Here is a 24,059-nt window from a genome sequence, read left to right on the forward strand (position 1 = left end):
AGAGAGAGAGAGAGAGAGAGACAGAGACAGAGACAGAGATTGCTGTTTGAATCAACTAAGTTCATTCCCCCTAAGGCAACAATCAATCAACATTCACTGAAGAAATATAACAGAATCCAGGTTCTCCATAATGCAACAATGACAATGCCTACGATACAATCCAAAATGACTATACACACAAAGAACCAGAAAAGCATGACCTCTTCTCAAGATAAAAGATAATCAACAACAGAGACAGGCCCTGAAATGACCAGATGTTGCAATTAGCTGGCACTGGTTGTAATGCAGCTCCCGGAACTATTCTCAGTGAGATGCATGATAATATGCTCCCAATGAAAGAAAAGACTGTAAATCTTCAGAGAGCTGGAAAATAATGTAGTATTGTTTATAGTATGTAAAGCCATATGGAAATCTTAGAACCAAAGAATAAAATCTATGCAAATTAAAAGTGGATGGGCTTAACAGCAGAATGGAGACAATAGAGGAAATAGACCTTAAAAATATACCTATAGGAATTATTCAACCTGAAGAACAGAGAGAAAAAAGATGGGAAAAACTGAACAGAGACTCAAGGACGTGTGGGGTGATATCAACACATCTCACACAGTCCACATCTTACTGAAGTCCCAGAAGGAAAGACAGAATAGGGCTGAACAAAAGTATGTGAAGAAATAGTGGCTGACGTCTCCCCAAATTTGGTGAAAGACATAAGTGTACAGATTCAAGAGGGTTCAGTGAACCCTAAGCAGGAGAAATACAAAGAAAATAAAACCACATCGTAGTCAAACTTCTGAAAACCAAAGATACAGGAGACAGAAGATTTCACGTCCCCTTCTCCGCTACGCCCATTGGTGTCTCCCAGCAATGGAACCAGGAGAAGGACTTGGCATGGCCCTGGAGGACCAAGCCACATGTCCTCTGGAGTCAGCCTCCCACTGCCCACATCCTGTACTGAGCAGGGCTGCTGTGTTCCAAGTTTCCAAACTTCAGAGGGTTTTTCCCACTCTCATTTCTGCTCAGCCACAGCCAGTAAGTACTTTTCTCTCTGTGGGACAGAGAAGCCAACTCAACTACAGGGGAAAAAAAGCTTTTTATCCCTGGGGTGCCAAAAAGTCAGCAATACATTGGAAAGGGGACCCAGGATGCTCCCTCACGCCCCCATCGTCTCTATGTGCCTATTTAGGCTGATTCCTCCAGCCAGATGCAGAAGGGTCTATTCTTGTGGTTCCCTCTTGACCTGTCTGACCTCCGGGTTATAGAAACTGGGGCTGTTTCTCTGGCTGGGACAAGTCTTCTTAGCTCAGGGAGAGAAGCAATAGTTCTGGGTCTTTCTCCTCTTCTTTCCTCGAGTGGAGGGAGGCAGGGAGCCCTGTGACAGGTGCACAGGCTGAAATCTTGCCACTGTATCACCTGGTAGGGGGAAGTGACTGGCAAAGGACGCCTGGACAGAGTAGGGACAGGTGATCCTTTCTTCGCAGGCCTCGCCCCCTCCCCCCATGGCACAAGGGCCCCAGGAGGACCAGCTTCTTCAGGGGAGCTCTTAGATCTAGGGTGGCCCAAGAGCACGGGCACCACTGTGCTTAGGCTGGCGCTGGTTCTGGCTCTCAGCTTTTGGGGCCCTGCACTCCAAAGTCCAAAGTTGAAATTCAAGGGCCCTGACCATCTATCTGCTTCTTCCTTGTCATTCCTGGGAGAGGTAGCAGGGGCCGCCCCTCCACCTCCCGGGCCCTGCACTTGACTAAGGGTGCCACCTCTATGCCTTTGCGCTCCAAGTGCCCTCTGCCTGGAATTCTGCTCCTGAGCTTATGGCTCTACGTCCCAAGTAGCATGCCTTTTTTTTTAAGTTTTTAAGTTTTTATTTATTTTGAGAGAGAGAGAGACAGAGACAGAGACAGAGAGAGCAAGAATGCACAAGTGGGTAGGGGCAGAGAAAGAGGGAGAATCCCAAGCAGGCTCCACACGGTCAGTGCAGAGCCCCACGCGAGGCTCACTCAAACTCAGGAACCGTGAGATCATGACCTGAGCCAAAATCACGAGCTGGATGTTTAACCGACTGAGCCACCCAGGTGCCCCTAGCATGCATCCCAGTTCAAATGCCCCATCTTCTGTAAACGCCTTCCTGGACTCCCCGAGGGGGAAGGCATCTCTTTTCTGCTTGATTATTGCTTCCTATATCATTTTGATTTATTAAACAAACACTTACGTATTGTCAACTATATGCCAGGAGCTCTTCTGAGAGCTTTACAAAAAATAACTTATTGGGGCACCTGGGTGGCTCAGTCAGTTAAGCATCCGACTTCGGCTCAGGTCGTGATCTCACAGTTCATGGGTTCGAGCCCTGCATCGGGCTCTGTGCTGACAGCTCAGAGCCTGGAGCCTGATTCAGATTCTGTGTCTCCCTCTCTCTCTGCCCATCCCTTGCTCACGCTCTGTCTCTGTCTCAAAAATAAATAAACATTAAAAAAAATTTTTTAAAGGGCGCCTGGGTGGCTCAGTTGGTTAAGCAACGGACTTCGGCTCAGGTCATGATCTCACGGTTCATGGTTTCGAGTCCTGCATTGGGTTCTGTGCTGACAGCTCGGAGCCTGGAGCCTGCTTTGGATTCTGTGTCTCCCTCTCTCTGCCCCTCCCCCACTTGTGCTCTGTCTGTCTGTCTCTCTCTCTCTCTCAAAAATAAATAATATGTAAAAAAAAATTAAAAGAAAACTTGTCTCTTCCTCACAACAACCTCGAGAAGCAAGTACTGCCACCCCCAATTTACAGATCGGTAAACTGAGGCTCAGAGAGGCTAGGATGCTTGCCTACAGCCAAGGAGGCAGTCTTGCCCGAAGGTCCTACCTCTTATCTACAACCTGAGTTCACCATGTGCGCTCTCTCTCTCTCTCTCTCTCTCTTGGGAAACTGCTGGAGGCCCCATCAATTAGTTGCCTAGAGGAATAGGGAACCCCAGCCCTCTGCCCGATGTCCAAAGCAGGACAGGGCAGGAAGGAGGGAGAGGGCCTCGGCACAGAGCTTGAGAGAGAGGAGGGACCGGGGACATAAGACACCACCCTCACCAGGTTCCATTCCCTCTCTGCTCTGTAAAAGCAGGGATGAGTGGAGAGGGCTTCCCAGGGTCAACTCTGCTGCCCCCCACCTCCTCCCAGACCCTGGTGCTCTCAGCTTCCACATGCCTGTGGGTCAGGCGGGGCCGCTCTCTGCTTTTCTGTGATGTTTAATGAATCCATGCCGTGGAGGGAATTGCCCGTAAATAAGAGATGAGCTCTCAAAGGAGGGCTCCTGCACTCATCCCCCAGAGGATTTTCAGTTTTGTTTACTTAAGGGGGTGATCCCAGGCTCTCCTTCCTGTATTAGAGACGGCACACAGGCCAGCTCAGGCCCCAGATGCTTCCCAGTCCTGTCTGCCACGAGGGGCTGGGGCTGGGGCTCAGAGGACATCTGCCCTCTGAGCACAGACCGCTGGGATTCGAAAGTGACCAGCGGCTTCTCCATACCTGCACCACGAAAGCTGAGAGAACCAACAGCACATATTTTAGGAGCACCTCCCGCCTCCTTAGGAGGGATTCTGATCCGTCAGCTCTGGGACAGGGCCTGTGAGTCTCCATTTCTAACAAATTCCGAGCAGCGGAAGGTCCCCTCTCAGCCACGCCAAGCACAGGTGCTTCCGAAAGCCCTGAATGAACCTGGCTTCCTCTGGGGAAGACACAACCCTAACGGCGGTGTTGGTGGTGGTAATGCTGTTAAGAGTCACCAGTATTTACTGAGCACCTACTACGTGCCAGGTGCTCCAGGCCGCTGGCGACCACCGGAGGAGAGTCTATCCAGCGTGGCAGAAGGATCTGCCTGATTCTGTCAAAGAGTCAACAGGGAAGGTGGAACGTGGACCTGAGAGGATGGATAGCTTCTGAACAGTATGTATGGCTGCCCCATTGTCCAGATGGGGTAACTGAGGCTGGCAATGCTTTGATGGCTCACTGAGGTCCTATAGCCAGCCGGCAAGCAGGGCCAGCATTCTAACCCACGTGTGCTCCAGCCTCTGGAGACTGTGGCATTTTGTACGTGGCTTCTCTGGGATCAGGAAACAGACAAACAGTGCATACCAGGCAGGACCGGACAAGCAGGCCCCAGAGATACGGGGCTGAGTTCCAGACCCCTCCCCTCCATTCTCCTGCGTGCCCATGACGATGGAGACAATCTCCCAGACAGAGCTGGCCAACTTCACAGAGGAGTCTCTGCTTGCTCACCATTCTGCCTCACCCTGTCTCACCCCCAGGGCCTGAGACAAGAGAGCCCCAGCGTCTTCGGCCCAAGGAGAGGTACTGGGGGCCCAGGGAAGCCCACAGGAGGGAAAAAGGACCCTAGGTGGCTGGACTCTGCTGTTACAGGCAGGAAAACAGACCCAGGAGACGGCGGGGGGGGGGGGGCAGGGAGGAGTCCCTGAAGGGTCTCACCGGTGGGCAGGGCCGGCTTCCCGGTGAGTGACCCACGCTTAGAGGGTCACGCCCTCCCCTGCCCCCGCTGGATGTCCTGCTGTCACCATCTTGGAATTCTTCATTTATTAACAAGTGGCCCGCACTTTCATTTTGCACAGGGCTCCACAAATTGCATTACTGGTCCTGCCACTGGGTGAGAGATGGCACCCGGGCTGGGCCCTATTTCCGAGACGCCCCTCTGGTGTGGCAACTGTGCGGCCCTGGGCTCTAGAGGGCTGCCTGGGGGAGGGCAGGCCAGAGCCGGAGGGCCTGGAACACGCACGCACGGAAGTCTCCAGAGAGGCAGGGCCTTCTGCGGGCCGAGTAAGTTAACACCCCAGAACGGTGCCTGAGGGGGGCCTAGGATAGCTTCCATGTCCTCCCTGCCTGTGGTGACAGACTAATGGGTTGGCCGGGGCTTGGGGACAGGAGGAGAGAGGCCAGCTGTCTTCAGGGCCTTGGCCTCTCCAAGGAAACCACCACCAACAGCGCCTGAAGCCTGAGGGCTGGGCGGATGCACGGTGCTCAGCCGTGCCAGGCTGTCACAGGGTCTCCATGTAATTAGAGCCGAGCCCTTTGCTTGGCTTTCGGGCTTGGCCAAAGAAGAGAAGAGCCCAGCAGAGTTGATTCAGAAGCCCTGGCCTGGCCCGGAAGTCCCAGCTCAGAGGGGAGGCCTGGTGAGGAGCCAAAGGCAGACATTCATTCCTCTGGGGCCACTGTCCCCCAGGAGACAGGTGCTGGCATGAGGCAGAGCTGAGGCAGGAATGTGGAGCCTGGGGCAGGACGGGGAGAGAGGCTTCCTTAGGCCCAGCACATTCCAGGAAGACAGTGCTGGGGGAGGGGACAGTGCCGGGGAGTGTCGGGGGCACACCCAGGGGTCACTGCTCTACGGTGGGTATCAGGGCAGGGGACGGAAGGGCAGTGTCCAGTCTACCGGGGTGGCCCCTTAACCCTCAATCTTTCTCTGTCTTGCCCTTCCTGGGCCCAACCGACAAGAGTCGGTGCTAGCTGGAGGCCAGGGATCTCCAAGAAATCTCTGTGACGTTGGGCATTTTCTGAATCAACTGTACCGGCCCGTTCTGTGGTCGAGAGGATGGTCGAATCCAGATCCGTGTGGGTGAAACACATGTGTTCAGAAACGCGGGACCCTCCGAACGGAGCCTGGCAAGGGCTTAGCGCTGTGTAAACGGTGGCTCTGACCCAGTCTCTGGATTCCAAATGCATTTTTATATCTCTGGAGTCGGAATGCATCCTCCTGCAGATTAAATGGCAGTATCTTTTCTTTCTTAATGACACATAAAATAATGACGTGTCTTGTAATTGATGTCTGAAGGTCAATCAAATATGGGACAATGATGACAATGAGCGTACATATGGGACCGGATCACTTTCATCGACACCTTCCATGTGGGCGGAGCCCTAGGACGCTCTTGACGTCCTGTTCCGTGTGGAAAAGTCACGGAGAACTGCGGATGCCGGACAGGGCAAGCACCTGAGGTCCCTGGGGGCGGGGGGGGGTGCTGCTGCGGGGGAGATGAACACAAGGTCACGGGCAGAGCTGTGACAGGCTGGCAGTCTCTGGTAGATGGGCCAGGAGCACGGTGTGGGGTGCGGGGGACAGGGATCCGGCAGGAGCCCCTGTGACTCACAGTGATATTCCACGTACTGGGCTCTGTGTTAGGGCTGTGGCCACATATTATCTCAGACAAGCCTCCCAATCACCCCATGAGTGTGAGGGAGTTTTGTCCGTCTTAAATCCACACTTTAATGGAAGAGGAAACCGAGGCTCAGAAAAGCAAAGTCATCTGGCCAAGTTCATTTAGCCCGTAAGTGGCCAAACTAGGCCAAATTATGGGCCAGCTGTGGAAATGGGGCCAGGCTGTTCTATTCATCAGCAGTTAGAGGGCAAGCAGGAGAAACAGAGAAGGCCTTCGCAGACGGGACCTCGGCCTCCCAGCACGGCCGGGTGGGTGAGAACTTGGGCTCTGGGTCTGCCCGGGCCTGTTCCTGAGGCCACCCCTTACAAGCTATTCAACTCTGGGCAAGCTGTTCGAGTTCTCTGGGTCTATTTCCTAATCCACACGAGGGGGAAGGTATGCTTCCTCAAAGGCCGTTGAGAGGACCAGACAATCCGTGTAAAGCATTTGGAAGGACATCTGGCTCACCAGGAGCTCGCACTATTCCCTGAGTCTGGTGACTCCAGAAGCTGATTGTCCAGAGTTGAGCCGCAGGCTCCCCCGACCCTATGCGTGACCTCAACCGTCTCGGGCTAGAAGGTGGGGAAGCAGAGGGGGACCCAGGGGTGTGCCAGGGAGCTTGGTCCCTAAATCGGCAACTGGCTGCCGCTGTGAAGAAAGGAGAGTGAGGGGTCTGGCTGCGGCCATCTGTGCCTTGTCCCTGAGTCCCCATCCTGCAAAGGGCTAGTGAAACCCCCCACACTCCAGAGACTCTGGGGCGGGTGGAGGAAAGGTAAGCAGGTGGCCCTTCTTCCAAATCCACAGTCCAGTGGCTGACTCTTGATCCACCCTCCCACCCCTAGCAAAGGCCGTGGCTGCCCTGGGGACATCTGCCCCCAGACCCCCAGTGCCCCAGCTCACAGCTTCCCTGGCTCCTGGGAGCACAGCCCTCGCAGCTCCCAATTTAGCTGATGTGACCATCCCGTAGCTCCGATGGAACTGGAAAGAAGGTTCAGAGAATCACAGCCCTGCCAGAGGCTGGCTTGCAGCACCGGTGAAAACCAAAGGGCCACCACACATAGATGGAGCCCACAAAGGGGGCAGGAAACCCCGAGCTCCCAAGCTCTGTGGCTTGGGATGCCTCACTGGGCTCTCCTGGTCCCACGTCCTCCTCTATATAATGAGGAGCTCTTTATAATCTGACCTTAGTGGTTCTCTGAGTTGCCCTATGGTTGTAGCTCACGTACTGCCCCTTAGGGAGCTCCAGGACCCAGGGCCCGAGGAAGCATATGGGGCAGGAAGGCCACAAGCCCCAAATGCATGCGACCATCCCCCATGTGGACAGGAGGCACAGTCACCGTGCTTTGGACTGCGGCTCCCCTCCTGAAGCTCACATAGTTTCTACAGGACGTCTGATGCCAAAGATGTGTGTGCCCGGAACGTAAGCACCGTCTGGGCTGGGGCCACGTGTGAGGAAGCCTTTCGAGAATGAGGCCAACACAGCCTGACCTCAGTGTCAGCCACCACCAAGGTGTGCATTTGCTGCCTGGGAGCCGCTTAGCAACTGAAAGGATAAAAATGAAGGCTCCTCAGAGGCTCTTGTCAGTGCAAGGGGTCAAGAACGAGAAAGGAAAGAAATCCAGATTGGAAAAGAAGTTAAACCGTCTGCATTCGGAGAAAACCCGATCACCTATGTAGAAAATCCAATGGAGCCTACAAAGAAGTTACTAGAACTAATCATTCAGTCGAACCATGTCACGGAGTCCCAGATCAACACGTCAAAATCAACCGCATTTCTATATCCTGGAGACAAACAGCTCCTAGTCGACATAAAAAGCATTTACAATTGCATCAAAAATATGAAATATTTAAGGGTAAATGTGCAACGCCTGTACTCCAAAATCCATAAAACGGTGCTCAGAGAAACCGAAGAGCTAAAGAACAGAGTGGAATCCCACGTTCGTGGGCCAGAAGATTCGACGTGGGTCCTTCACGCTGACCTATTTTATCAATGCAGTTCTGGTCAGAAATCCCAGCGGGTTTTCGGGGGGAAAATCCGATTCTAAAATGCATATGGAAATGTAAACTAATTCTTTTTTAATTTTATTTTGTTTATTTTGAGAGAGAAAGAGAAAGCACAAGTCGGGGAGAAGCAGAGAGAGCAGGAGAAAGGAGAATCCCAAGCAGGCTCTGCACTTGCCAGTGCAGAGCCTGAAGTGGGGCTCGAACCCATGAACTGTGAGATCATGACCTGATCCAAAGTCAAGACACTTAACCAAACGAGCCACCCAGGCGCCCCAGTGGAAATGTAAACCGATTCTAAAGACAGACAGGCTGGTTCTAAAATTCATATGGAAACGTAAAGGATCTAGAAGACCCAAAACAATTTTGAAACGGAACAAAGTCAGAGAACGGACATTACCTGGTTTCAAGCTAGACTCATCGTAAAGCAACAGCAAGCACGAGAGTGTGCTACTCGTATAAAGACAAATAGAGAAATGAACCAGAATACGGTGTCCAGAAGTAGATCTGCACGGATACGGACTACTGATTTTCAACAAAGGTGTGGAGGTAATTCAGTGCTGAACGGAAAGTTTAAAACAAGCGAAAAAAAAAAGACTGCCACAATGAGATATACATTTGGGGGAAAGAAAGATCTCTACTAGGCAGAGAGGGATTACTAAGGGCACAAGGAAACTTTGGGTGGTGATACATGTGTCCGTTATCTTGATTTTTGTGGTGATTTTACAGGTTACACATGTGTCAAAATGATTAATTTATACTCTTTTTCCTTTTTTAAGAGAGAGAGAGCACACTGGGGAGGGGCAGAAGGAGACGGAGAGAATCTTTTTTTTTCAATGTTTATTTTGAGAGAGAGAGAGAGAGAGAGAGAGAGAGAGCAAGTGAGGGAGGGGCAGAGAGAAACACACACAGAATCCGAAGCAGGCTCCAGGCTCTGAGTTGTCAGCACAGAGCCTGATGCGGGGCTCGAACTTGTGAACCCCAAGATCACGTCCTGAGCTGAAGTCGGATGCTTAACCCACTGAGCCACCCACTCCTGGAAGAGAGAGAATCTTAAGCAGGCTCCACACCCAGCATGGAGCCCAACTCGAGGCTCGGTCTCATGAGCACGGGATCAAGAGTCAGTGGCTTAACCAACTAAGCCACCCAGGCGCCCCAAGTTATACTCCTTAAATATGTACGACTTATTACGGCAAAGCAAAAACAAAGCCTCCAGGATTCCCCAAGGACGATGGGGGCTCCTGCCACCCCACAAGACCTAGGCTTCAAGGTCACCTCCTCTGGGGCAGCGTTCTCAGGTCTCCCCGCCAGACGCCCAATCACCCGATTCCACCTGTACTTAGCGCCTGGCACACTGTCCTATATTCGCGGCCACGTGCTTCATGCCCTCTTTTGCCCGTGAACAGTTTGAGAGCAGGGACCTGACTTGGCCTTTGCTGGATCCCAGGCACTGTGCCTGGGGCACCGTAGGTGCTTAGAAAATGCTTGATGAGCCAACAGAGGTTCGAGGCTTTTGTCATCCATCCACGCACCGGGTTACTCTGAGCTTCTAGCAAAAGCTGCTTCGGCCAGTGATGACTTCACGGCCCGCCCTTCCTCCCCCAGGGAGGAGGCCTCTGGGCTGGCTTTTTGCTTTCTTTACGGACGGGCATTGAGAGCGAGAGCTTCTGGTGGTGAGGAAGGAAGAAGGGAAGGAGCGGTGGTCTGCCCCTCTCGCGCGCAAGGCCTGCAGCGGGCTCACGGAGGTCCTCCGCCTCCACGGGAGGGGCTCAGCACAGCCACCACCATGGCAACCGGACTTCTCCAACCTCTAGGCTGGACCTCCTCCAAGTGCAGCCCCTGGACCAGCGGCATCACCTGGCAGCTGGTCAGAAATGCCAGCCCCTGACCCCCACCCCAGAAGCTCTGGGGGTGGAGCCTGGGAATGTGCATTCGGGCAAGCCCTGCACGGGAACTGAATGCAGGCTCCGATGCGAGCCCCGCTGCTCCGGCCCACCCTCTCACCTCCATCACAAGGCTGGCTACACCAGAGCTCCAAGAATGTGCTCCTGGGGCCCCAGATGTGAGGGTGCCCCTCACTCCTTTGGCCTTCCCTCGATCCTCGGGAGCCCCGAGGCCCGGCCCTAAATGCGGCCGCCGCCTTCCCCCATCTGCGTGCCCGCGTCTCAGAGGCACGTCTTTGCTTCAGCTCTGACACCGAGCCTGGGCTCAGAGGACTGGGGCCCTGAGCTCTTCCCTGGCAGAGGTACAAGAATAGCTAGAGTTGGGGGCCTGCTCCCTGCACCCTGGGGCTGGACATTCCAAGTTCCTGGACAGACAATAAGCCCTAACATTCCAGGCGAGGTGGCAGGCAAGGGGCGCGGACAATGGGTCTTGTGTTTCTCCCCACGCCTTCCTGCGGGTGTGCTCACCCCGGGCTCTGCGGAAGGCTGAGCCATCAAAAGCACAGTGGTCCACTCGGCTGGCCCTGCTTCCCTCTCTCTGCCCAAGGCCCAGGCTGAGGCTGGGGCCCTCCCGTCACACCCAGCTCACTCCCTGGGGCCGAAAAATGTTCCTTGTTCCTGGAGGTCTCTAGCACCTTCTAGGTTCTTCATCCATCAAGGCCTTAGGAGAAAGGGGTTAAATGCCAACGCCTCTCTTCTTCCCACCCGGGCCCTGGCTGCTGTCCTCCTGGGGCAAGGGACAGCAAGCAGTGGACACAGCTCTCCAGCCACCCGGAGCCACAGCCAGAAGCATCTCCCCTCGCCCTGGCTGATTTCTGTTCATTAATGCAATCACATCAACACTGACAGCAGCCTATTTATTACTGCCCCGACGACAACCATTTTTCACCCAGTGATGCACAGCCCCATAATGAGCTTGGGCCAGAGCTAACGAGGAAGTCCTCTCGACCCTCCCTGGCAGCTTCAGGCCTCACGATGGCCTGCCCCTGACCCACCGCCTGCCTGCATTTGCTCTGCCGGGGCAGGGAAAAGGGGTTCCAATGGGAAGGTCAAGGGCCGCTGGGCTGAGCCAGCCAAAGCTGCGTGAGGCCAATAAGCATGCTGTCCATGGGGAGAAGGCTTCAAGGTTGACTGAGCAAGAAGGCCGGAGTGCTGGGCACGGTCTCAGGGCAGCAACACGTCCCCCATTCTAGGTGCCAAGTCCTTGGGCCAGGGCAGCGAGAGATATAAACAGTGATGGAGACAGCTGGCCGCCCGATGGAGCCTGGGAGTGCATGGATGCTTTCAGCTTCAAGAGAAATCTCGAGGAGGGGACTGAATCGGACTGGGAACACTTAGTGAGTGCTGGCTGGGCCACGGCAGGACACCAACTCCAGTAAGACCCTGCTTTGCCAGGGGATGGCGTCCAGGAACCTCAGCTCTTCTGGAAGGCACCCGCATCTCCACGGGAAAGACCCCTGTACAGTGGACATAACTTATCACAGAGGCCAATGCCTCTCACTAAGGTGACCCTCCGTGCCCTCACTCAGTGCCCTGCCCCAACAGTGTCGCCGCTGGGCTGGGTGGCTTGGAATGAAAAGGGGGCTCGGGGGACAGCCCAGGGAGAGGCCGGGAGCCAGACCCCTGAATCCTGAATGGTATGGAGCAGACAGCCGGAAGGTGAGGGAGGACCCAGAAAACTCTGACCACCCAAGCGTCAGGATCACCTAGCGAGGGGCTGACAGCCTCACATTCCCACCGCCCATGCCCTTGAAGGCTCCACCACCGCCACGGTGGACGGTTATGCTGGCCCGGGCTTGATTATGTTTGGGGCACTGCTTCCTCAGGGGGAGCTATACGTCTACAAAACATTACAGAAACTTTTAACTATAAATGGCTGAAATATGTCAAGCATCTTGGAATCCTACAGATGATGTGACCCAAGAGATCACTGGATTCAAATTCTTCAAAACCAAGTTTTGACATCTATCCCAGGGGATCCAGGAAGCCACGGGCAGACATACCACACGTCCTTTAGCAGCATCCGTTGGCTTTAAAATACCCTTTGTGTGTTAAAATAGAATTCAGATAGACTATGGAATAGAATGCAAATGTTCATATATTTAAAACAGAACCTATAAAGGAGGAAAAGGTCACAGGGCTAGCGGGCAGCCTCAGGCTCACGGCCAGCTCCCTGGGGCCTGTGTCTATCCTCCTCCACCACAGAAGTCCATCACCCTACAGCTCGGAAACGCAGTGTTTAAGGCCCTCCGTTCCCCAGTGAGGACACGGAGGCCCAAAGGGACCCAGTGAGGACGGGTCTCGCGATCCGAGGCCTGCACGGCATCGCGTCTGTTACCCTCCCCCGATGGTACCATTACCCGCAGCGGCCTTCTTCAAAGGGTTAAGTTCATTAATTGGGAACGATAATTTATGTCTAATGCCTCTACCCTTGCTGATGAAGGTTATTATCTAAATTCAAGGAGTTTATAATTAAAGAAATCAGTCACACGCACATTAAAAGATAATTCAGAATCAACAAGGCCAAAGTGCCAAACGAGACATCTAGACCGTAGGCATCCTGAGAGCACAGAGGCATCTGGGGGGATGTGTTCTAGCTGGCGCACCTTGGGGGAGAACAAGGGGTGCAGGGTGAGGGAGAGGGGAGGGGGCCGAGGGGTTCTGGGGGGTGGGGCAGCTGAGCACGTGGAGGGCCGTGGCAGGGAAGGGGAGGGGAGGTTGCAGCCACACGGAGGGCCAGACCGTGGGGGGCTTGGCACTGAGACCAAAAGCAGTAGCAAAGCCCCTGGAGTGAAGGCCTGTAAGTAGGGTCTGACCTGACAGGCCTCAGCGTTTAGATCTTATCACCAAGACCCCGTGGGAGAGCAGATGCGGTCTCAAGGGAGAGGTCTGACTTCCCTTACAGAGAGGACAGGCCACCCCTGGCCGCACCCCGTGCCCCACCCTTTTCACCCAGCCAAGCTGGGGCAAAGTTTGTGGTCAAGCCAAGCAGTACGGTGAGCCGCTCCTGACCAGACCAAAAGCGACGGCCTGGGAAGCAGGTGACCCGTGTTCATCGTCATTCACTGTCACTTTCTTACACATCGAGTGACCTTAGCAAGTGTCCGAAGTTCAATGCAATGGATGTTAATAATGTGAACACTTTCTGCCCAAACTCCTTCGTAGGTTGGGATGAAGAAAAAAAATGAGTTTGGCTGTGAAAGCCACACACAGAAATTTGAGGTTTTATGAAAGGATCCAATAAACACATTCACCTTAAGGCCTGAACAGCTAATAACCCCTTAACATGTGGGTTCTCTGCGGTGTATTTGCATTTTATTTTATTTATTTTTTTTTTAAATTTTTTTTTTTCAACGTTTTTTATTTTTTTTTTATTTTTGGGACAGAGAGAGACAGAGCATGAACGGGGGAGGGGCAGAGAGAGAGGGAGACACAGAATCGGAAACAGGCTCCAGGCTCCGAGCCATCAGCCCAGAGCCTGACGCGGGGCTCGAACTCACGGACCGCGAGATCGTGACCTGGCTGAAGTCGGACGCTTAACCGACTGCGCCACCCAGGCGCCCCTGTATTTGCATTTTAAGTTGGAGCCAGAGAATGTCTTAACCGAATGAATAAGCCCGTAATAGCATACGTTTAGATGCCACCGGCTGGTCTGTGAGGGATAAAGGCAGCAGAGGCATTTCAGGACGTGACGCACGTCCAATTGCAGACCCACAGCTGACCCTGCTTCCCCAACACCAAAATGGTGACAAAAATCACAATGACAAGCACTTATACAGCATTCGCTATACACTGACTGCTGTCTGAGAACTCAGCAGATCTTATTAAGCCGTGTCATGACCCCATGAGGTAAGGACTCCTGTTATCCCCGCTTTGCCGATGAAGAAACCGAGGCACAGATGGGCTCTGCAACTAACTCATCCAGGGTTACCCAGACAGTAAATGACAAGTAGGATTTGAACCCAGGGAGTCATCCACATTTCAAGCTCCTCAGAGGCCTGTGCTGTCCCACTGGGACCCTCCGACGGCACATTCTGGATTGGCTCTCATGGCCCAGAGCAAGAAATGGGGCATCTGTAGCAGATCCATAACTGACTCCCATCATGTGGCAACAACCCAAGCGTCCAGGTGCCCAGCCGTATCTCTGACCATTCCTCAGATTCTGAGCCACGCAAGTGCCTCCGTCACCTGCACCTTTCCAAGACCAGGTGCCCCTTGGCAGCAGGGGCTGGGGTTCCGGGGTCCTGGCTCCAGCAGGCCCTTGACAGTCCCTCATGGCTACCCCAGAAGCTGAATTCCCTCAATGGGCCACATGATGGCTAATAACGTTTCCTCCCCTTAGGATTATCGTATCATCAAAATTTCATCACTGCTCTAGGTCACTAATAGCTTCCTGCAGGGCATCAAACTTTAATTGCCTCTTCCCTGCCCCATTCAGTTTAAAAGACTCTTGTGCAGCTTGGTCACTGGCACCCAGTCATGAGTGCCCCAAGTGACCTTAAGGAGACTCACCAAACATCTCTGGGTCCCCTGGGAGGAGACAGGGGAAAGACAGAGAGGCACAGGGGGGTTCGCATCCTGATCTCTCATATCCTGCCAACCTGAGGCCCAGTGAGGACACAGCTAGGATAGAGCAAGAGCCAGGGGGGATCAGGAGGAGGAGGAGAAGTTCCAAAGGCTATTTTTGTTTTAGTTTACTTATTTATTTTTGAGAGACAGAGAGAGGGGGCAGGGGAGGGGCAGTGAGAGAGGGAGAGAGAGAATCCGTGCTGACAGCACGGAGCCTGACACGGGGCTCGAACTCAGGAACCGTGAGATCATGACCTGAGCTGAAATCAAGAGTCAGACACCTAACCGACTGAGCCACCCAGGTGTCCCTCCCAGGGCTATTTTCTCAAACTCTACCGCGTCCCCTGGGCCAGCCCTGGTCTTCTGCCAGCACAACTGAATGGGCATCTCACCAGCAAATGGTCGTCTCTCTCAGGGAAAGTACCAGTGAAGGATGCCATGGAGGCAAGGGCAGCCTGGGGGAATGGGAAGATGACAGGCACTGGGGTCACAGAGCCCTAGGTTCAAATCCTTACTTCCTAGCTACACGGTCTTGGGGAGTTAATCTCTGTGAGCCTCAGTTTACCCACATGATGGAGTCAAGGGAGGGCAGAGGTAACGGTGACACTTCCCCTAACGCTGTCTAATACCTAGAACTGCACACCAAATATGACTGTGCCTCCTCCCTGGTGATCCTAGGACGGGGAGAAAAGACCAGATCGTTCAAAACTGGGGGAGAAACACAAGCCGAAAAAGAAGATGCGGGTAGAGATACCCAGGGGGAAATCCGAGAACTCCGTGCCACCTGAGATCCCATCTCGAGACCAGGTGGAAGGGCCAACGCAGAGGCACAGCTGGCTGCGTGAGCCGACTGAGCCCCTGCCACAGGCCAGGCTCCATGGAGGGCTCCGCTCGCCTCAGGTCCTGCGCTCCCCGCCAGGCTCCTCCCCTGGCACGACTGATGTACGAGAAAAACGGGGATGGGATGTAAGTGACCGAACCCAAAGTGGCCCGGGGGTAGCGCAAAGCGATGGAGCTTGCACCCAGGTCGCCCCAATTCCAAGGCAAGGACCGCCGCGATGCAGGACCCTTCTCAACAGCTCAAGGAAAAAAAAAAACCCAAACCGGGGAAGTAATCGCACCAGAATGGGGCTAACTTGGGGATGCTTTCCGGATGGCCCCGGCAGGAGTAAAGTAATTCTGTATGCAGTGCACTTCTGGAGACCACAGAGTCCTCTCTGCGGTTGTGGAGGAATGCTGGACATCACCAGCGCGCCTCTCTTTTCGCAGCACGAGGAAGGAAGCCTGCGCTTCCCACCCCCTTGCCACTGGGCGGGACCACGTGATCAGTTCCGGCCAATGGGCTGCAAGGGGAAGCGATCTGGGCTATAGCATTTAATTGCAGATGCCACGACTTCCTCTCTCTCTTATGTATTTCAAAGGGGGCCTCCAAGCACTGGGTGGGCCTTACTCCCCAAACCCCCCAGGTGTCCTCCCAATTTCATACAGGTACAGTTCAGCTAGTAGGCACTCAAGAAGAACCCAAGGGTCACGCAATCCAGAGGCCGGACTGCCAGAAGCAGCTGTAGGGCCAGAGGCAGGAAGAGCTGGGAGTGAAGGTGAGAGAGTCTGAGCAGGGGTTCTGGGCTCAACAGCAACACTACCCCGTTCTGCGTAAGCCTGGGCCAGAATCTCTGGAGGACAGGGCTCCCATCCTTGGGGTGATTGGCTCAGCGTAACGAGGGCTTCACAGCAGGTGGCTTATGTGATGTACCGAGGAGCCCATCAGAGTGGGTGCCTGGTCAGAGAGGAAGCTGGAGAAGGAGGGACAGGCCAATGACAAAAGATTCCTTAGCTAAGGGTTCATTCATTCATTCATTCTTCATTCGCTCATTCATATTCCTCGACTTCATTCTCCATGGTAGGCACTGCCCGAAGTGACCAGGGATACAGCAGTGGATAAAATACAGCCTCCACCCCCACGAGAGGCCAACAATAAATAAATAGACAAGTCAATATATGCCAGGTGAAGCTGAGTGCCATGGAGAAGGTAAAGCAGAGGAAGAAGTTCATTCTTGGAGGTGACATGTTTTCAGGGGCTTAGGGACAGATGAGGGACACTAGGGGAAAGTCTTGAAGGAAACAAGCAGTCAGCCTTGCAGACATCTGGGAGGACTGGGCATGACCACAGGGACAGCAGGACCTTCAGATGCCAGGTGGGAGTCCAGAGACAGACCGGGCAGTTCCAGGAACAGGGAGGTGGTCAGTGTGGTGGGCAGAGTGGGTGGAGATGTTGGAGAGGAGGCAGGAGGCAGGAGGTGTGGGCTGTGACATCCTCCCAGCCTTGTGGCCAGTGCGTTATAAGCACTTATCAGTTACTCAGAGCAGTTTACGGTGATTAGGATCATCTCATTTAACACCCAAAAACAAAAAAACAAACAAAAAACCCCCTATGAGGCAGCCATAGTGATCTTTAACATTTACAGATGAGAAGAGTCTCAGCTCTGGGTCATTCAGTGGTGGAGGTAGAGGCCGGGAGCCCTGCACCATGTCGGTGCCCAAACCTGGAGAGGGGCCTCCGCAGGGCTCCCTGGGCTCAGGGAAGGGCTTTCTGGACCAGACACCTGGCTGGGGAGACCGATGAGACCAGCTGTGCAAACCACCCCCCCCCCCACATCAGGACCCTGAGCAGCCCCGGGTGGCCCCTTGCTGGACACTGACACTGCTCCCTGGCCCTGCCCTCTGCCCAGCGTGTGGACAGCAGAGGGGGCGGCCACGAGGAGCAACCAGGATGTCTCAACATCCGGTTTGTTTTCTTTTCCATTACAGGCAGTGAGGCTGCTGCCGGCAGTCACTCCTGGCCCATTTGTTGCTATTGGCATCCCAAAGCCCTGAATTATGATGACTAATTCCCACCGCTTTAGGCAGCTCGAGGTCCGTCTGTGCAGTGTGCTCCAGGGGGAGCCAGGGTGGAAAAGCCGCAGGCAGCACTGTAACACCCAACATCAATTCCAGCTCAGTCTCCTGACTCCCCGAGGCGTAAGGAGTCAGAAGGATCGGGGAGGAGGTGTTCTAGCCAATCAGACGACTTCTTCAACCACAGCCAAATCCCAGGATAACCAGCCACGGGGACACTGTCTTACAACCTGCTTGTTTCATAAGATAGTGAGTCCCCCATCACCAGGGGTATACAAGCAGACACCAGATGGCCACTTGTCCCAGGCTTATGGGCAAAGAACAACGCTGGATGGCTTTTCGTTTCTTTCAAGTCCAGCGTCCTTTCATTCTAGTCCTCAGGACAGACAAGTTCATTCTCCCTTACCGCTTAACTTACAGCCCAACTGTGTCCTGTGGTACAAAGTCAAATGCATACCAATATGCAGTTTAACACATCATTGTAAAGTCGGCCATTCAGGCACTGTTTAAACAGAGAACTGCTGTAAAGGATTTGGCCTCTTTCCCAGCCGCCCTTCCCTGATGGAACCAGGTTCCTGGCCCCTACTCTGGCCTTCCAGTAGAGGACATAAGGGAGAGAGCGGTCGATAACTATTTGCCGAACACACGCACGAAAGGAAGGGTTTCTGAGGCAGGTGTCGGGCTGCCAGCACGATTCAGCCTCTGGGTAGGGGTCCCGAGCTGCTCTTCCCACGCAGGGGAGAAACCCTGCAGCCAGTAGAAACACCAAACTGTGTCACCCATCTGGCCACAGCCAGAATGTTCCAGACTCCCCAGCTGAAGCTAAGGGGCGCACAGGGCAAGGGAGACAGGGATGCAGGGCAGAGAGCCGCCTCTCTGGCCCTGGGAGAAGAGCACGAAGGGAAGCGGGGACGCCCCCCAGGCCCACTCCTGTGTGGGGCTTTGACACGCACCAGCTGAGCCCCAGGCAAGCAAGACACTCGGCCTCGTGGTAATTAGCAAGAGGCCCTGATCAATAAGTTATTTTTTGCTGTCAGTAATTAATAATTACAGCTTAGCCACACCATGTAATTAAACTTTCATCCCGCTCCCTTGCGTGCTGTTTGCCTTTTATTGTGATTAGCTCCTAGCACTAAACTTTCTCCCCTTGGAGCCTTCAAGAGCCTCCGAGGCTGGGCCTGCCAACACTCATACAGGGGTCTGTGCTGCCTGCTTCCCTCAGCTCACAGCCCCTTTTGTCCCTCCCCCAGGCGCCGTGCTCTCCTAAGAACCTTCTGGACCAGCTGCTACTGCCCTCCTTCCGGCCCCTCGGCCTCCTCAGGATGTGCGCCAACAATAATTTTCGTGGCACCCGCAAAATCTCTCGAGAAGCTGGCGACAATGCACACGTCCAGGCTCCCCCGGGCATCTGCAGTCAGAGTACGTGGGAGTGGAGCCCAACACGGCCGCAGGGCCACTCACAGCCGACGATGGGGGCCACAGAAGCCGGAAGTACAAGAAGCATCTTGGAGGAAGGAGAGGCATTCGTGGTGTTTTTGGTGGGTGGCCGGGGCTACTCCTCATGGTCCTCTGGCTGGTAATGTAAAAACCATCATCATCGTCGCAACAATTACCCTTTATCGAGCACCTCCTAAGTGCCAGGCACCTGCTGAGAGCTCCCCCAAATACCTCGAATCCCTCTTTCTACAACATCACTGCACTTAGTTGAGGAAAAGCATACGAACTGGCTTGACATTGAGGTTCGGGGGAAATGGTCGAATGGCTTTCAGTATAAGCAGGTGATGTGGCCCAGGTCCAGCAGCCGAAAAACACCAATGTAAGTCTAGACAAAATCCAGCGGCGGCCAGCGTGAGGTCTGTCCCAGAGAGGTACACGGCCTGGTCCCTCATTCTGTCATGACTGGAGAACAGGGCTGAAGGGGCTCAGAAGCCACAGACAGTGGCGTGGCTTCAAGTACCCCAAAGGGTGAAGGGCATGGCCTCAAACTCAAAAGAGAAGCTAAGGAGAAATGCCACTCTCTAATCCCAAAGCAGACAGGAAAGGACCCCGCAGCCCCGTGGCCTGCCCCTGCCCGCCCCCCCTGGGCCCCTACACACAACACAGCACTGCCCCCAAGTCAGGCCGAGACCAAGTTCCCACAATCCTTTGCACAGTTTGTCTCCCGCCAGGAGACAAATGGGGAGTACCCATGGACTCTGGAAAACACTCTCTCAGAGCCAGAGAACACAAAGGGAGCAGCAGGGGACCCAGGCAGCCTCACTCAAAAAGGCAGCAAACAAGAGAACCAGAGAGAGGGGGAATCAATCGGAGACCTTCAGCGATTCTGACAGGGCAAGCCCCTTAGCAGGAGGACAGAGACAGGAGGTGGCCCGGCCTTAACTTCCGCTGGACCAGGGGATCTTGGCCTCAGGTGGATGGGACAGTGTTGGCTGGGACATAAAGAGGCTTGATGACCCAGAAGGAAGGGCCTTCAGGTGCCCTGGGGACTCCTGATGGGCCTGGGCCTGGATGGGCGGGAACTCAGGAGCCCACCTGCCACATAGAAATCATGCCACTGTGGGAGTCCGGACAGCAATGAAGTCAGATGCCTCCAGACAGGGGCTGACACCCCCAGAGCCCTCCCAGTCTCCGGGCTTTCAAGCTAGTTGACCCACGGGCATCTCAGAGCAGATCTGTGAGGTGCCCCCGGGGCAAGCTACACCCTGTCCCGATTCTGCCAGCCTCGAGGTCCTCCTGGAACCCTTAAAAGAAAGGCCCTGCCCTAGCAAACCCACTCCAGCTGCCGATGGTCCTGGTTCCAGGGAGAGAAGGGCCCAGAACACACCTGGTCCCTGACTCTGCCCCCAGAACACCCAGCAGCCTTGGGCAAGTCATTTAACGCCCCCTGGACCTCAGTTTTCCTCTCTGTTAAATGGTTGCTAGAGTAAGCTGACCTCTAAGGTCCCTGCCTGCTGGAAGATTTTATGATGATCGTAAAACTAATAATAACTTTTATTACCTTACATTTACAGGGCCCCTTACAAAATTTCTAAGTGCTTTAACGTAAATTACCTTGTAAAATCCTCCCCTCAACCCTGTGAGTGAGAGCTGACTATTCTCATCTCTTTGATCCGGGCTCCCTGAACTGCCTGACGCTGGGCAGTGGGGTCCCTTCACCCTCGCCGCTAGACGACCCCAGGGCTGGGGTGGGGCCCTTCTGAGAAGCAGCCTCCATATGCCGGCGCCCCCGGGTAGGTCCAGGCACCCTCCCGAGCCTGGAAGAGGGAAGCCAGGCCCCGCGAGTCCTGAAGCTCAGCCCAGGCTTCGTCTCCTTCCGCCCCCAGCAGGCGCCGCTCGGACACCGCTGGCACCACTGTCTGGATCTGCGAACCCCAAAGGCAAGGAAGCACCGGTGCGGCCGCCCTCCCCCGCTGGGACCTGCCCAAGGGCTGGGGGGGCGGAGGGGGGGATGTCTGGGCATTTGCCCTCTGGAGGGGGGCAGCGCGGATCACGCCTCTTCATCCCTCCTAACGCTCCCACCCCCAAAGCAGCTCTTCTCCACCGCGAGGCTGCTCCATCCAGGCAGCTACAGGTCAGAGACAGGAGCGGCCGGTGGAGCGGGAGGGACAGGCAGGAGGCTGCGTGTGTCTGGGGGCGGGAGGGGAGACGCCCCAGACCCTCCCCGGGCACCACCCCCCTCTGGGTCCGGGCCGCACGCGCGACATCGGCTCCAGCCCCGCCCCGCCGAGCACCCCCGGCCCCAGAGGCGGCCCCAGCCGGGCGCGGGCTCCCGTATGTGGCCAGGCCCGGCAACTGCCCTCCCGGGGCCACCAACCCGGCTCCCGGCGCCCGACTCGGGCTCCCGCCCGCCACCCTCCCGCCCCGCTCTCTCGCCGCGGGGCGGCCAGCGCGTGCCCGGCGGGGCCCTTCCCGCGGACGCCGAGCGGGGACCCGGAGCCCGGCCTGAGGAGCTCGGGAGAGGCGGGTGCCGCGCCCGGCACCGAACCGCGCGCCCCTCCCACGCCGGCCCGAGGGCACCCGAGGTGGGTGGGGGTCGCTACCCCTCACCGCACCCCGGACGACGCCTCCCAACACGGACCCCCCCCCATCTTCCCTCCTCTGGAAGCCACAAGTCTCAGAAAGACGGCCCCACCCCCGAAAGAGAGCCCCCAAAACTCGAGGAGGGGATCCTGAAACTCCCTGGAGAGGGCTCTGCCCAGACTAAGCCCCGTGTCCAGGAGGCCCCCGAGAGGCCAGCGAGTCCCCGCCACCCTCCCCCTCCTCCAGCACCCTCCCCAACCCCACGTGGGGGTGGCCCTCCTACCTTGGGCTCCGGTCGCGCGGATCCGGTGAAGGGCCAGCAGAGTCCAGACCAGCAGCCCCCACATGATGACCAGCCTCGGGTGGGGGGTCCTCCGCACTGTTTTATAATCCTGGGTGGGGGCCTGGGACCCCGCGGCTTCGTCCGGGGAGACTGTCCACGCGGCCCCGGCCGGGGGCTGGTAGATGCCCGGGAGGGGCAGCGCTGGCGACCCCTTCCTCCTCGTCTGCTGTCCAAGTCCGATCCCGGAGGCGCGCCCGGAAGGCGAGGGGCGAGCAAAGAGAAAGGGGAAAAGCCCGCTCTCGGATTCGGGGCTGCTCCCTCTTCTAGCACCCCAACTCCGACTTCTCCCAGGCGGGGCGGCCTCCGCGATCCCGCCGGGTCGCGGGCCGGGCTCCGGAATGAACCGGCAACTTCAGGAAACTTCCTCCCGTGGCCACGTTGCCCGCCCCCCGCCCCCTCCCCGCCCCCTGGTTGGGTTCTCCGGGCGGACGCAGTCACTGCCGTTCCAGGCGCCGGGCCCCCGGGGCCGGGCGGGAGGCGAGCGCGGCGGGAGACGCGGGCGCGGGGCGTCTTTCAGGGGCTCCGGTTTCGGGGGGCGCGGTTAGCATAGCGGTCCGAACCTCCCCGGAGCTGAAGTTTTCTTCTCTCTAACTTTGCAGGCGGCATCTGGCGGGGCCGAGCCGCCCCTCTCGGCTCCACCGCCCTGGCGCCCAATCCGCGGACGCTCGGTCCTTCCCGGCGGCGCCGGGCCCGGGCGCGCCCTGGGCTCCGCGCCCAGCGGGCTAGCAAACTTTGCGGGTCCCGCGGCCCGGCGCGCAGCCCCGCGCGCCCATGTCCGCGCCGGCTGCGGGGCGGCGGGGACGGCTGCTGGGCTCGGCGGCCCGGGCTGTCGCCGGCGCCCGGGCGCGGAGCCTCCTGCCGGCCGGGGACGGAGCCCCGCGGCGCTGCCCTCCGCCGCGCGCTGGCCGGGGCTCTCGGCGAGACGCACGGAGAGCCCGGCGGGCAGCCCCGGCTCCGGGGGCGCGGCGCCTCCTCGGACGCCCGGCGCTCGCCGGCCCGCCCGGGCCCGAGGAGCAGCGGCCGCCGCGCCCGCCCCGGCGCCTCGGCCGCGCCGCCGCCGCTCGCCGCCCGCCTCCGCAGCCGCCGCCGCTCGCCGAGCCCGCCGCCCTCCGCTTCCCGGGCTCGGCGTCCGGAGAGCCGCTCCTGCCTGCGCCGAGCGGGAGCTGCGGGGGCCGCGTGAGCCGGGGACGAGCGCGGCGGAGGCGGAGGCGGAGACGCGGAGAGGGGGGCCGAGCGCTACCCCGTGGCCGCGACTGGAGACAGCCTGCGCGCGGGGAGGGGGGTGGCGGCGGCGGCGGCGACGGCCCCGAGCCAGGCCCGGGAGCGAGCCCCGCAGACTCGCGGTCCGTCAGCGCGGCTGCGGGACCCGCCGGAGGGCAGCGAGGCCAACCCCGCGCCTGGAGGGGGAGAGGTGCGCACCGAGCCCCTGCCCACCCCTCGGCCGGCCTGTCCTTCCGGCCCCGGCCCCGCACCCCTCTCTCGGAGGCTTCGTCGGATTCCCAGTCTCGCCCACAGCCCGGAACCCCCACCACCCTTCCCGTGACAGGGGTGGAGGGTGTGTTGGAAAGAGGGGGTCGGTCAACGGGTTGATTCCAGTTTCCCCTCCCAGGTCAGGCTTTCGAAGAGTCTGGAAACGCTCAGGGCCCAGAGCAAGACAAAAGGGAGGCCCGGGACTTACAGATGGCTGAGAAAGTGAAGTTGGTGCCAAGGCGTATGCATTCTTTGTTCCTTCTTTTCTTTTTCTTGCTTTCGAGCTCTGCAGGCTAAGGGGTAGAACGGAAAATTGGTGAGGGAGCCACAGAGAAGAGGAGTGGCCCAGAGGAGTGAGCCGGCCCAGCACCCGCATGGAAGAAGCCAGTTAGGGTTTGCAAGACGGAGTTAAACTTTCCTGGCCCTAGACGGTTTTGCCTCCCTGGACTCCTTTCTCCATTGGGGGGGGGGGGGGGAGGGAGGGGGAAAGACTGCTTTCACATAAAGACACACATAATAATATTACATATTAAAACATTTTCTTCAATCTAAAAGTTCATTGATTTTGTCTGATTTTAAACGAAATTAAAACATTTTCATGGGCCCCCAGTGAAAGATTGTGCTCCTTGGCATGGAGCTGCTGAGACTT

The 24,059-nt window shown here is 56.6% G+C and overlaps 1 protein-coding gene across 2 annotated transcripts in view; it reads right to left on the bottom strand.

The window, feature by feature from the left end:
* SDK2 (sidekick cell adhesion molecule 2) overlaps window positions 1-22,637 on the bottom strand; it is a 263,893-nt gene extending 241,256 nt beyond the window's left edge. For both annotated transcript variants that reach the window (XM_042965582.1, XM_042965580.1), the window contains exon 1: window positions 21,881-22,637. In XM_042965582.1, the coding sequence (XP_042821516.1) occupies window positions 21,881-21,944 (64 nt within the window). In that variant the 5' untranslated portion in view covers window positions 21,945-22,637. The remainder of the gene's footprint in view (window positions 1-21,880) is intronic.
* Window positions 22,638-24,059: the final 1,422 nt, after the last annotated feature.

This window comes from Panthera tigris, chromosome E1 (assembly GCF_018350195.1).
Source record: "Panthera tigris isolate Pti1 chromosome E1, P.tigris_Pti1_mat1.1, whole genome shotgun sequence".
NCBI lineage: Eukaryota > Metazoa > Chordata > Mammalia > Carnivora > Felidae > Panthera > Panthera tigris.